General features: G+C 38.2%; 1 protein-coding gene across 1 annotated transcript; it reads right to left on the bottom strand.

Moving 5' to 3' along the window:
• Positions 1–3,183: 3,183 nt before the first annotated feature.
• LOC123379793 (ferritin heavy chain B-like) lies at positions 3,184–6,804 on the bottom strand. The gene is made up of 4 exons (XM_045036435.1): positions 6,650–6,804; positions 5,824–5,967; positions 4,588–4,713; positions 3,184–3,487 (listed from the first exon to the last, which is right to left on the bottom strand). Exons 1-4 carry the CDS (start codon positions 6,749–6,751, stop codon positions 3,335–3,337), a joined length of 525 nt encoding a protein of 174 aa, XP_044892370.1. The 5' UTR covers positions 6,752–6,804; the 3' UTR covers positions 3,184–3,334.
• Positions 6,805–13,347: the final 6,543 nt, after the last annotated feature.

Genomic DNA, 13,347 nt, shown 5'->3' with positions numbered 1-13,347 from the left:
GGAACAAAATAAAATATACATATGAACATTTTATTTATATAAATTTTCAATATGGAGGCTATTATTTTAAAAATTATAATTCTTAATATATTTTTATTCTAGCGCCTGCCTTTATAATTAGCCTTTTATATAATACCCTTAGAACCCTCTTTATTCAGACAATATCTATTGATTCCTATTATGAGCATCAAGTGAGTTAACTTGAGTTAACTTCTTCCTCCTATCTTTTCTCTATAACTTGCTGTGCCCAATTTTAGTCAATAATATCATTTGTTTTGGAATAAATTGTGTTCTCCAAAAATTCATGGGGTACATGTATGCTTAGTTTTACAAGGAAATATCCTACTGTTTTCCAAAGCAGTTGCCCCACTTGTTCTCACCAACAATGTTGAGAGTTTCAATTGTTTTATCATCTTGCCAGCACATGGGTGTTGACAGTTATTTTAATTTTAGCCACTCTGATGAGTAGGTAGTAAGTTAGTATCTCTTTCTGGTCTTTGTATTTCTCAATGATGTTAAGCAAGTTTTATGTATGTTCTCATGTTTTTCTCTGTGATGCTTATTTCTTAGTACTAAATTGTCTGAACCCTCAAAATACTGTTGGGATTATGATCCAAATTGCTTTAGTCCTATACATTGATTTGGAAGGTGTCACAAATTTAATCTTTCTCTCCTCTTTCCATTATACAAAGCTTTTATCTCTTTCAGGAAGCATTTTTATTTCATATAGTCTTCAAGTTACTTTTTAAGGATTATTCCTAGACCTAGCTACTTTATGTATTTGTGGATATTATAAGCAAGAAATATATTTTTAATGTTTCCCTGTTTATTGATCATGGGAAAGATTGGCTTGTAGATACTTTTCCTATATCTAGCAACATTATTAAACTTTCTTGTAAGTTATAATAGCTTTTCAGTTCTAGTTATAATCATATCACATTAACTAAGTCTTTTTAAGCAGATACAGCTTCTTTTCCTTTAGTTTTTCTATTGCATTGTTCGGAATAGTGGTTCTCAAGCAGAGAGACTTTGCCCCTCAGACATTTAGCAATGTCTGGAAACAGTTCTGATTGTCACAGCTATCTGGTAAGTGAAGGCCGAGGATGCTGCTAGACATTTTGCAATGGGTAGGACCCTCCCCACAACAGAGTCATTTGGCTCAAAATGTCAACAGTGCTGAGATTGAGAAACCCTGCTCCAGAACCTCTAGTAATATACAAAGTAGTGTTGAAGTTAAAGCAATTTTGTCTTATTCCTGATTTTAGTGTGAATGTCTACCATTATTAGGGATAAAATTTGACATAGTTAGAATTATAAAAGAAGGAATTTATTCAAGAATACTTTGTGAACTAGTAATTCTCCAGTGGTGATAAGTTAATCATGGCAGTGGTTCTCAAAAAGAGGAAGTTATAGAAGAGGTGTGAGAAGGTAGGTAAAGAAGTCCATTATGTGGTTGATGATTGCCAAGGAACATGCCCTTCCTCACTGGAATTACTAAAGCATAAAGTACTATGAAAGATTAGTTAGTATCACCTAGATTACATTGGACCTGCACGCCTTTCTATTTTGCCATTGAAACAATGATATCATTCGCAGTGAAGGTCCTCTTTAGGTTAGAAACTTCTGTGTACTCGTTATTTTTATGTATGAATGGGTCAGACTCAACTCTTATTTTTCCTCATTAGCATATTGAAGACATTTTTCAATTGTCTCTTTTCATCTAATATTGATGAGAAAGCTGTTATTAATATGTCAGTTTTCATTCTTTATAATCTCTTTTATGGAGAGCTTTTTTATTCTTGATGCTGTAAAATTTCACTACAATGGATCTTTTTCCTCACTTTCTCTTTCCTCCCAGAACTCTAATTAGATCTTTGGTTCGAACTACATGTCTTAACATCTCAAGTACCATTTCTTTGTTCCTTTGGCTGAGAATTTCTTAGCTTACCTTTAAATCACTTGCTTGATTAGCTGTGTTTGAATAGTCAGTCCATTTGTTAACTTGATTTCTTTTTACCCTAAGATATCTAATTGGCCCTTATCACTTTTTCTTGCTTCAAAAAAATATTCCTTTTTTTTTCCCCCAAGATTTTACCTCACTTTCAGTGACCTGTTTTCTTGTAATTGCTTCTGTCATGTATTGACTTTCCTCAAGTTTAAGAATTTACACTATTTTGGGGTGCCTGGGTGGCTCAGTCAGTTAAGCATCTGACTTCAGCTCAGGTCATGATCTCGCGGTTTGTGGGTTCAAGCCCCGTGTCAGGCTCTGTGCTGACAGCTCAGAGCCTGGAGCCTGCTTCGGATTCTGTGTCTCCCTCTCTCTGCCCCTCCCCACTCACACTCTGTCTCTCTCTCACTCTCAAAAATACATAAACCTTAAAAAAAATTTAAAAAGAGTGTACACTATTTTACAAACAGAATACATAATCTGAGTAGGTACTGTTCTACATATTTTACATATTAATTTACTTAATCCTCTTATTAACTATAAACTAAATACTATTAACCCCACTCCGTAGACAACTAAAGTGAGTCTATGATTGAAGTAAAAAATTTATTCAAGGCCTTGGAGCTAGTAAGTTTTGGAGTGACAACGTAATCCTATAGAGCGACCTTTCTTCCCAGGTTGTATACAAGTTATGTGAGGCCCTTGGGTCTGACCCAAGCTTCCATACTCATTATTTCCTCCTAAGCAATTATGCTGGTAGCTGCCAGCTGGCCCACAGTGGAGAGGGTAAGGGCATCCCCATCGTCTTCAGTGCCTTCATTGCCTGTGTACCCTCCTATTCGCTACGCCTACCATCAGCTGTGAAAGGACACTTTGGTTGCAGCTGCCTATCCCCTGTACACTTTCAGGTGGGAGTCACCATTTCTAGACCAAGAGCTCTTGTTAGCTTTGCATTCAATTAGGAGAAAACCCTCCTATTTTCTAGACTTAAAATACGTATCCAAGCTAGAGGGGAGGGGAGCTATAGTAAGACCTAAGGAAATTACTACTTTCTATTATATCCACTTGGACTCGTTGAATTTATCAAATCCTGACTGTGCATCTGGGTGTTGTTTGAACTATGAGGGAAGGCTTTTTTTCAGTGGGAACGTACCCACTGTTCCAGGAAGCTTTCGCCAAACTCACATTGATGGAAATAACCCTTCTTGTACTCCAATAGCAATTTAACACAATTATAATGCAAAACCAATTTATTTCCATGTGTAACAATGAAGATGGGATACTAGATAAAAAGGAAAGCAGTCTTCTGTCAAATAGAGATCAAGATTCTTAAGTAGCTGCCTTTGAAACCTATTACAGTGGAACATTCACTGTCGCCTTCAGATGTTAAGCCTCTTTACCTGATGCTTCACCAGGTTTTTCAGGTGTGACCTCCTTCTCAGTCAGCCTGTCTAATTCCTTCTGATAGCTACGTTGGTATTCCAGATAGTTTATGTTCCTTTTCTGTTTAGCCAGGAACTTTTTCAGGAAGTTTAGGAGCTACAAAAATAAAACCGGGAAGGACTAATTGAAGACCTTTGTCTGCAATGGGAGATGATCTAAGATCTTGCTACCCAACTTATAGTGCGTGGACCAACAGTCCTGGGAGTTTGCCAGAAATGCAGAATCTCAAGCCTCACCCAGACCTAAGAAATCAGATTTTAAGAAGGAACTAGGCTATTCATATGCATATTGAAATCTAAAGAGCACTGGTTGAAGACATTCAAGACCGCTAGGTGAGTACAAATATCCACTTTTAATGAATATGAGTGTTAGAGCATCTCCTCAGAAGTACAGATTAATTTAAGTAATGAGCTCCTACTGCAATGGTTTTCTACCCTGTTTATCTGAATCACATGGAGGTTTTGAGTAGGCACCCAGGCCCCATTCCTAAAGTTTTAGATTTAAGTGGTCTAGCATAACACCCAGTCATTTGTAGCTTTTCAGAACTTGTCAGTGAGTCCAGTATCTTCTAAGGTTGATAACTTTTGTATTAGGACTTTTTTTTTCCCCACTGACTCTGAGAAGCTAGGGAGTTGGCAACAAAGTTACCACTACAAGGTAGAGTGTTCACCATCAACCAAGAAGACTTCAGAAAAGTCTGTAGGATAAGGGGTCATCATTAATATTCAGTTTTTCAGGGATACTCAAGGATAGTGGTTCTCAAAGTGTAGCCCCTGACCAGCAACATCACCTGGAAACTTGTTAGAAATGCAAATTCTTGGATACTACATAAAACAAATTGAATTAAAAACTCTGGGGGGGGGGGGAGGAATAGGGCCCAGCAGTTTGTTTTAGTAAACCCTCCAGGTGATTCTGTTATCCATTAAAACGTAAGCACTTTTGGTCTAAGACATTTACAAGGCAGCAACATTATCTAGAGTGTATCATTCCCAGAAAGTCTTCTCCATCTTGTGTTGAGTTGCACTCCTCCTTGCCGGTACACCTACTCTTCCCACACCAACCTACTCCCAGAAATGAGTTCATGTATATGCTTGAGGAAGATAAGCACATATGGGACGATCTATTTTTTTGGACCCATTTCTTAGAAGTCTTCACAGAAGTGAAAGATAACCTTGCTTTCAGAGTTAACTACTTACATCAGTTTCACTATTTTGAGAAGCCAAGTTCATCAGGTCTTGTAGGAGCTTGTTTAATGTGTTTTCCAACTGCAGAGCAGACTCTATAGCTTGAATGCCAGTTCCCCAGTTATCAATGTCAGGCCTCTGTTGAAGAGGAACAAAGAAGTCACTTTTCTACCTCAGAAACTTTATTACACTCTACACCCTGGGTTCCATTATAACTAGGTTTACATAGGCTAGTAGTTTCCAAACTTTGTGGCACAATGGAATCAGCAGCGAATCTTAAATACTCATGTCTGGCTCTCAAATGCAGAAATTCTGGCTTAATTGGTATGGGGTGTAACTGGGTATCGAGATTTTTAAAAGCCCCCCATGTAATTTTAATTTATTACAAAGCTTGACTACTACCAGTACAGTTACATGGGCTTTGGGATTCCATGATGGCGGTTCAGTTCTATTACTACTAGACATTTAGTTCTCTTTATATAGCTGGAGTTAAAAGAACTGTCAGATTAGTAGGACTGTTTCTACACATAATACCCCCAGTTAAGGTTTAGATGATCCTTTTGGAGTGTATGTCCCAGTGAAAAAGAATTTGTTTTACTACATTGAATATAGCCATATTGGATACCTGAGCGTGCATCTGAATTAGACTAAAGATCTAACATAAGATACTAACACATTTAGGAAGAAGTCATTAGAGGAGTGCTTCTCAAACTATGCAGAGCATTAGAATCACCTGGAAAGCTTGTTAAGATACCATTCCTTGGGCCCCACCCCTAGAGAATCTGAATCAGTTTGTCCCGTTTGGGTCCATACATTTTCGGTTTTATTAAGTTCCTATGTGCTGCTGATGCTGTTGGTCCATTAAAACAAACAAACAAACAAACAAACAAACAAACAAACAAACAAACAAACAAGGGGCCCCTGCCTGGCTCAGTGGGAAGAACATGAGACTCTTGTTCTCAGGGTCATGAGTTTGAGCCCCACGTTGGCTGTAGAGATTACTTAAATAAATAAAAACCGAAAGAAAAAAAAAAAAAAAGAAAGAAAAACCAAACAAGCTTTTGGTGGCTAAGATTTACTCACAAAATATGAAGAGATTACAAATAAGACACATGCTTGCCCTCAAAGTCCGTTGCTATGATCCCATCTAAGAACATGAGTAACCTTACAAGTTAGGTAGCAACTAATCATTTAGCTCTCTGGACCCGCGGAGTTGATTCTAACAAAGTAACAAAGTCACACAGTCACCTTAATCACCGGAAGGCAGATTTTACTCCGATGCTCTCTTAGATAGGTTATGAACTGCTTTGCATGTTCTTTCTTCACCTCAATTTGATCTTCAAAGAAGGGGAGATAAAGAGGTGCTTCCGTCTCTTCATCGTAGTAATAGGACTGGAACAGGGGTGAGAATGGGGGCAGAATGGTGGTGAGAGAAACAATTTCAAGACTGAAAAATCCTACACAAGCTCACTTCATTATTTCCGTGTGGTTCAAAGGAGGCCTTCTTTGTTCTTTCCGTAGTTTGTCCTTTGATTTTCAGAAGGCCCAGGCTGTCTTTCTGAACCCAGGCTACCTCAAGGAGAAGCCACCCAGATTCTAATGTGCTGGTGCCTAATCTTTGGCCATTATGGCCTTTTTAGGGGTCAGATTTGTGAACCTGACATGCTGGCATTTATTTCCAGTTAAACATGTAGAAATGCTGGCAGAAGTCCAGCATAAATTGACATTTTAAATGTCAATCTAGTTCATCAATCCTAATATATCTACATTAACTCTCTAAGACTATATGGGTGAAAAATTGCTTATTCCGTTTTTCCACATAGTTGATGCTCATATAGCATTGGGAAGCCACAAGAAAGCACTGTGATTCTCCCTATCACCTCCCATAGTTTGTAATCGCAGCTCTGAATCATTGGGCCTCAGTGCGGCAAAACCCTAGCCTCTAAGTTACTGTCTCATCTAGTATCAACTCACAAACATGCAATAGCTACCGTTACTAAAGATATAGACGATATGTCATCACCCCAACCAGAGCTAAAACCTCCCTCCCAGAGCCTCAAAAACTCATACTAACCATAGTTAAATAAGCATCACTGACATTCAGCTCATAAGATGCTAGATAATTAACAGCAACCCTACAGGCCTCAGAGAGGAGTTTTTGAGCCTGGGATCCCATCTCAGCTTTAGAGAAAACCAGGCATAAACAGGGCTACCCATTAAGGTAGGAGACTTCTTAAATACCAACAGGCATATAGCCAGCCCACTTCCAACCAGCTGAAAACTAGATGAAATTCCATCCAGCTGAGATTAACAGCTACTAATCTACCAATGAGGATGTTGTTTCTGCATGGAAACACCAGTCTGACCTAAGAAAAATGGGGGTGGGGGACAGGAACCCTAATCCTCCTAACCCAGCAGCGTTCAGTTTTCTCCCTCACATTCACTCTGAATATGAGAAAGTTAATACATTTCCTGAACAGGGAAATATTAACAGAGTAGCTGCCTTACATTTCATTTTCTTCTTCCTTCAAAAACTATTTATGGCACATCATGCTAGGTCCTGTGGGGAATCCAGAAAGACTGACTAAAATACATTCCTTGCCTAATAGATGACATATCTCCCACCCCGTAAGGTCTCAACACACACAACTGATCTAATGGCAGGATATGATGGGAGTTCTAAAGTGTCAAAAACACATTTAGCTGAGAGGATTGGGGCAGATTTTATTCATAAATTGACATTTGAAATTGGCCTTGGAGGGTGGGTAAAACGTAGAGAAATGGAAATGGAAGCAGGGCGTCCACCTGGAGAACAGGCACACAGAGGCTGTAGGGACAAGATATACAGTGGTTTCTCCAAACTTCGGAAGACTGCTTCGTTTAGCAACCTTTTGGCTCCTTCCTCAAACTGTCCTCAAAAGTCCCTACCTGTCTCATCACACACCTTCTTTATTTGCCTCCTTGGAGGGCAGAGACTGTTTTACTTATTTTGGTATTCCCACAGCCCATAATGAAGTATTTTGTAAATAATAGGTACTAAGTCAACATTTACTAAATAAAAATATATTTTATATGTGCAGCCCTGTAAAATTTCTCATGGTCTGGTGGATTCTTAGTTTGAGCCTAAGCCATGTTTAGTTGAGCTGAAATAGACGTGACAGGTCATCAAAACTCTATGAGGCAGTAAGGAGTGAGAGCATCTCCCAAGGGAGAAGTCTTCCTAAGAGAAGGACCCAAGCATTCCAAGTTTGGCCCAATCACAAAGATAAGGTCATCAAAGGGAAGGAATCATTATAAAAAGTCCTATCATTTGTCACTTTTGTTCCCTGACCCAACATTGCCTTTGTCCCCACTTGAATTCATGCCTTTAATCCCAGAGAAGTACTTTAGGTGCTTCTCAAACTGTTATTTGAATATGAATCACCTGGGGTTCTTGTTAAAATGCACATTCTGATTTTGGAGCCTGAGATTCTGCATTTCTTTTCTCCATTCCTTCCTTCCTTCCTTTCCTTCCTTCTTCCTTCCCTTCCTTCCTTTTTCTTTCTTTCTACTTTCTTTCTTTCTTTCTTTCTTTCTTTCTTTCTTTCTTTCTTTCTTTCTTTCTTTTTCTTTCTTTCTTTCTTTCTTTCTTTCTTTCTGTCTGTCTGTCTGTCTGTCTTTCAGGGAGAGAGTGTACACAAGGAGGGGAGAAAGCAGAGGGAGAGAGAATCTTAGGAGCCCGACATGGAGCTCAATCCCACGACTGTGGGATCATGACCTGAGCAGAAAACGAGAGATGGATGCTCAACTGTCTGAGCCACCCAGACACCCTGAGATTCTGCATTTCTAAAAAGCCTGCCAAATGCTACTGAGTAGCAAAGTCTGCCACATTTTGAATAGCTAAGGTGCCAAGACATGGAACACTTATGGCACTGCTGAGGAGCCCTCTACTAGGAGAGGAGAAGGGGGCCTTCCACGCTGCTTCTCCACACCCCTGCACTGCTCTGGCCTGTCAGGGCTTCCAGACCCTCCATGGCAGCAGCCTGGGAATGTAGCAGTGCCAGGGCGCTCAGCAACATCTGGCCTGCAAAGGTTAGAGCTGGGGAAGAGGAAAGAAAATGACAGCTAACCACATGGTCAACTGGTGGTGCTCATAGTATGTGTAACATATTGCCAGAAATCCCAAAAGAATTTGGGGAAACTTCAGGAGATTAGGGTCCTGTGTGAACAGATGGGGAAAAGTGACAATAAAATCTGGGCTATTACTTTAATATGACCCCATTTCCAAAACAGTAAATTTGGAAGATAAAGATCTTATTTACACGGACATAATATGAGAGTTGGATAATTTCTAGGTTATCTATAACATCTTTTCATGTAAACATTCCATAATGCTACCATTCCAAAACACAGAACTGGTATGTATGAACAAAATGTTCCTGCTCTTGTGGGTTAAACATTATTAAAAAACATTACCATCTGATCACTTAAAAACAAACTTGCCAATATATAGAAAAAAAAGGGAGGAAAGAAATACATCATCAACATCAGTAACAGTTGTGTGAATATGGGAGCTTTACAGGTGATTTTTTTCTTTTTTCTATTTTTCATATTTTCTCAAGCTTCTATAATCTCTCTATATATTTTCATTTTGAAAAGTAACCTAATAAAACCTTTCTAGAGAATTAACAACAATGCTTTTCCCTAATGGAAGCTCCACATACATATTTATGAACATATCATTTGTTTTCTAATTATAAATGTAGTATATGATCATTATAAAGTATTCCAAAATTACAATATATAATGTAGAAGTGAAAGTCCATGGGTAACACTGTAGTTCCTATGTGTATTTTTAAATATAATTTGATCCATAATACCATCATTAAATTTGGGTAACCTAATGAATTGACTTTTGAATTATAGAAAGTGATCAGACTGGTCTATGTGCCCTTTCCCCTGGAATGTGCTGGAAATACAAAGACACTTTTTTTTTAATTAGATAACTCCTCTTGAAGTTTTTTTAAACCTAATTCACACTTTCTGTCCTGTTAGTTCACCTTATCATCTTCCTGATGATTAAGAAAGAAGCAAGGCTAATCAAGAAATTTTTATCTTAAAAATAAAATATCTTTAGTGGAGCATTTATTGTGTTCTTTGTGCACGTGTTGTCCCTATTCGTTTTCAGTCTCATGAGGAGAGAGCCTACATTTCAGTCATCTTTGTATCTCCCAGAGCATATAATAAAGTGCCTTGGCCCATAGAAAGCACTCAGTGAATTATAGTGACTGAACAATTTGAAAGTAAAAAGGAACCTAAAAGTTTAAAGTTGTTGCTTGTCAAGAAAGGAACAATGGACAGAGCCGAATGAGTACTTTGCACTTTGGAAAACCAGATTTCAAAAGTTCCCAAAAATCACGTGGGAGGGAGAAAGCAGGGGATTCCGTCATAGGTCTTTGAAAGAAAAGACAATATTTAACAATCCCAGACACTGAGTGGGTCTTTAAGAAGTGTTCATGGGTGAAAGAGTAAATGAGTGAGGTAATTTATTGAAATAGCTCAATAGTAAGCCTTGACGCTAAGATTCACACATGAGTCTGGTGAGAAAGAAAGGGATGGTATCTACAGAAATCCTTGTGCCTGCACACATATCCTGCAGCCTCTACTTCCAGACTTAGCATGGCTGTCATATCCTCCAAAACATGTTTTCTGGCTTTTACAGTTTGGGTTTAGCATCCCCCGCTTTGCGCACCTTGGTTATAGTAATTCTTTCCACGTCTTTGCAACTGCTTGCTTACTTGTATGTCTTCTCTATTAGTGTATGAGCTCCTTGAAAGTAGTCGCTTGGGTCATGACTTGGCCATCATCTAGGAAAGACCAGGACATCGCAGGTTGCCAATAGCTATTCATTCACTATGAAACAGTAAGTAAATGGTCAAATGTTTAAAGGCCAGATACAAAAAGATGGAAGACAAATACATGACGGGAGTGAAAATGTAAAAAAGTATCAGGAAATATAAATTTTTGTGTGTGTTGAGGGTTAGGAATATATATATACATATATATGTATATATATATTTAAATACATATATTTATATGTATATGTATATATATATATATATATTTAAAGCTAACACCAACAAATCTCAAATGTTAATAGAGAAATACAAGCAGCATAGTAGGGACATAAGAAGTAGGAGGGAAGTCTAAATAGAGTAGGAGGGAATAAAAGAGTACCTAAATAATTTAAATCAGGGCACATGTCCAAATCTAAGTGAACTTTACTCTTTGGGTGAAATAATGATTTCTGGAAGTAACTTAAGAAAAGCACTATTGGTAATATTTAAAGAATAATGGAGAGAAATGCCAAAATACAACCAGAGGCGTTTATGTCTTGGTGGAAGGATACAAGAATTTGCACTAGATGATGATATAATTACCCCCATCAGCATCTGAAAATCAGAGATGCTATTTATTGGATTGGGAACCGCTTAGCATAAGGCTCTGGTGACATATTACAAGGCATTATACTCCATCCTATCTTCTTTTCCTTTTATTTTTCTTAAGTCAACATTTTGGGTGAATAGAGTTTGACACTTTAATCACTTAGCATGCACAATGACAGATTAGGGGCCAACAAAACTCAACAGGTAAAATCAAATTGGCTAAAGTTAATATGATAAACTGTAACTAAAGATGAATGTGAAATCCTATGTTTTAGTTCAGTAATTTAACAATCCATAAACAGAAAGAGGGAGAGCTTATTGAAAGACTCAGATTTTTTAATTGGTTGAATTAAAGAGTTGGCAGAAAAACAAATGCAGTTCACTTTTGACCCCTCAGACAGATAATGGCTTATTTTATTGGATAATGATGGAGCTACAGAATTGCTGAGGCCACATGTACAGACAAAACAGGGGGAGCTTCAGTTCTTGGTTTCAGTCTTGATCTCTTTACCTGGAGCTGTTCCTCACAGCACTTAGGTGCTTCCTATGAGCCTCAGCCTGGTCAGCCTTCAGCTTGTGGATGTGTCCCTTAAGAATCAGCTTGTTTTGGGGCACCTGGATGGCTTAGTTGGTTAAGCGTTTGACTCTGCATTTTGACTTGGGTCATGATCTCACAGTTCATGGCTTCAAGTCACTCACTGGACTCTGCACTGACAGAGTGGAACCTGCTTGGGATTCTGTCACCTTCTCTCTCTGCCCCTCCTCTGCTCACTCTCTATCTCTTTCTCCAAATAAATAAATAAACATTAAAAAGAAAAAGAAAAAAAAAGAAAGCTTGTTTTTAAACACATTCCCCTTCTCTTTCAGGTACAGGCTGTGATACCTGTGGTGGGGAGTCTTATATTCACCATATCTTCTAAGCAGCCAGCTCTGAATTCTCACCCAGGCTGCATTCTCAGGCATTTGAGAGTGCCCTTTGCATACTCATGCCCATTATACTTGCCTTTACAGCAGGGCAAGGTGTTTCTTCAGCACTGAGCATGGGAATGGGCAGTTACAGGCTTCTGAGTGATCAGCCCATCTTTGATTAGCTTCCAGATCCACTGATAGGAGTTGGCATTGGCAATTTCATTTGTCCCACTGGGTTCCAACCAAGACCTTCTTTTTGCCACAGTGAAGGATACTAGAGATGAGCATTTTCTGAATCCTCATGGCTGCTGTTCAGTTTTCAATAAGCAATTCTAGTAACCAGATCACCGAAGATAACCAGTCCTACTCTTACTATGTACTGACTCATGTTCACAGGGTCTAGCCATCCAACACACACTTACCTAGTACCTCCCAGAAGTGGCTAGCTGGCCAGTGCTGCACGGTAATAAAGACTATCAAGGACTTGAGGAGCTTATCGCCTAACATTTTATCATATTTTTGTTTAATTCTGGTGCCACACTTTTGAGATGTTGATGAACTATAGCATAACTAGATGCAAGAGAGTTTTATTTATTTCAATATTTGTTTTATACGATAGTAGGATTTATAAATGCTTGAAACGTTGATGAAATTGATGGGTAAAAATTCTTCACAACAATCTTGCCAAGCAGGTGTTTTATTCCTTCTTATGAAAGTGAAAAACAGAGAGGTCAAGTCACCCACCTACAGTCGCACAGTTAACTAGTAGCAGAGTCTGGGTTTGACCTCATCTCTGTTTGACTCCAAAAACTCGGGCTTTTCCTAATGTGCTATTCATCTCATTGTATTCAAATAAATGCTTTCTTTTTCTGGTTTATTAATGTAAGAATATGAAAGACTCACAAACCCAGAACTAAAAATAAATATATGGTCAATTAATTTACAACAAAGGAGCCAAGAATATACAATGGAAAACGGACAGTCTCTTCAACAAATAGTGTTGGGAAAACAGGACAGCCACATGAAAAAGAATAAAACTAGACCACTATCTGACACCATATACAACAAGGAACTCAAAATGGGTTAGACGCTTGAATGTCAGATCTGAAACCATAAAACTCTTAGAAGAAAACAGGCAGTAAGTTCCTTGACATTGGTCTTAATGATGATTTTTTAATCTGACAGAGAAATTAATAGTAACAAAAGCAAAAAAAAGACAAGTGAACTACATTAACTAAAGACCTCCTGCACAGAAAAGGAAACTACAGCAAAATAAAAAGGCAACCTACAAACGCAAGAAAATATTTGCAAATCATATATCTGACAAGGGGTTGATATGCAAAATATACAAAGGATGCATACAATTCAATAGAAAAAGAAAAACTGATTAAAAAATGAGCAGAGGATCTAAAGAAGACATACAGATTGTCAACAGGTA

This window comes from Felis catus, chromosome C2 (assembly GCF_018350175.1).
Source record: "Felis catus isolate Fca126 chromosome C2, F.catus_Fca126_mat1.0, whole genome shotgun sequence".
Lineage (NCBI taxonomy): Eukaryota > Metazoa > Chordata > Mammalia > Carnivora > Felidae > Felis > Felis catus.
The sequence above is the reverse complement of the archived record's forward strand: the minus strand, read 5'-3'. Positions and strand labels throughout refer to the sequence as shown.

What these genes read in the sequence shown, in the direction of transcription:
- LOC123379793 (XM_045036435.1), bottom strand. Translation starts at nt 6,751, where the DNA reads ATGGGATCCCAGGCTCAAAAACTCCTCTCTGAGGCCTGTAGGGTTGCT. An exon ending in GTGATGCTTATTTAACTATG is followed by an intron (nt 5,968 to 6,649) that starts GTTAGTATGAGT and finishes CCCCTGTTCCAG; the next exon opens with TCCTATTACTACGATGAAGA. An exon ending in TCTGCCTTCCGGTGATTAAG is followed by an intron (nt 4,714 to 5,823) that starts GTGACTGTGTGA and finishes CCTCTTCAACAG; the next exon opens with AGGCCTGACATTGATAACTG.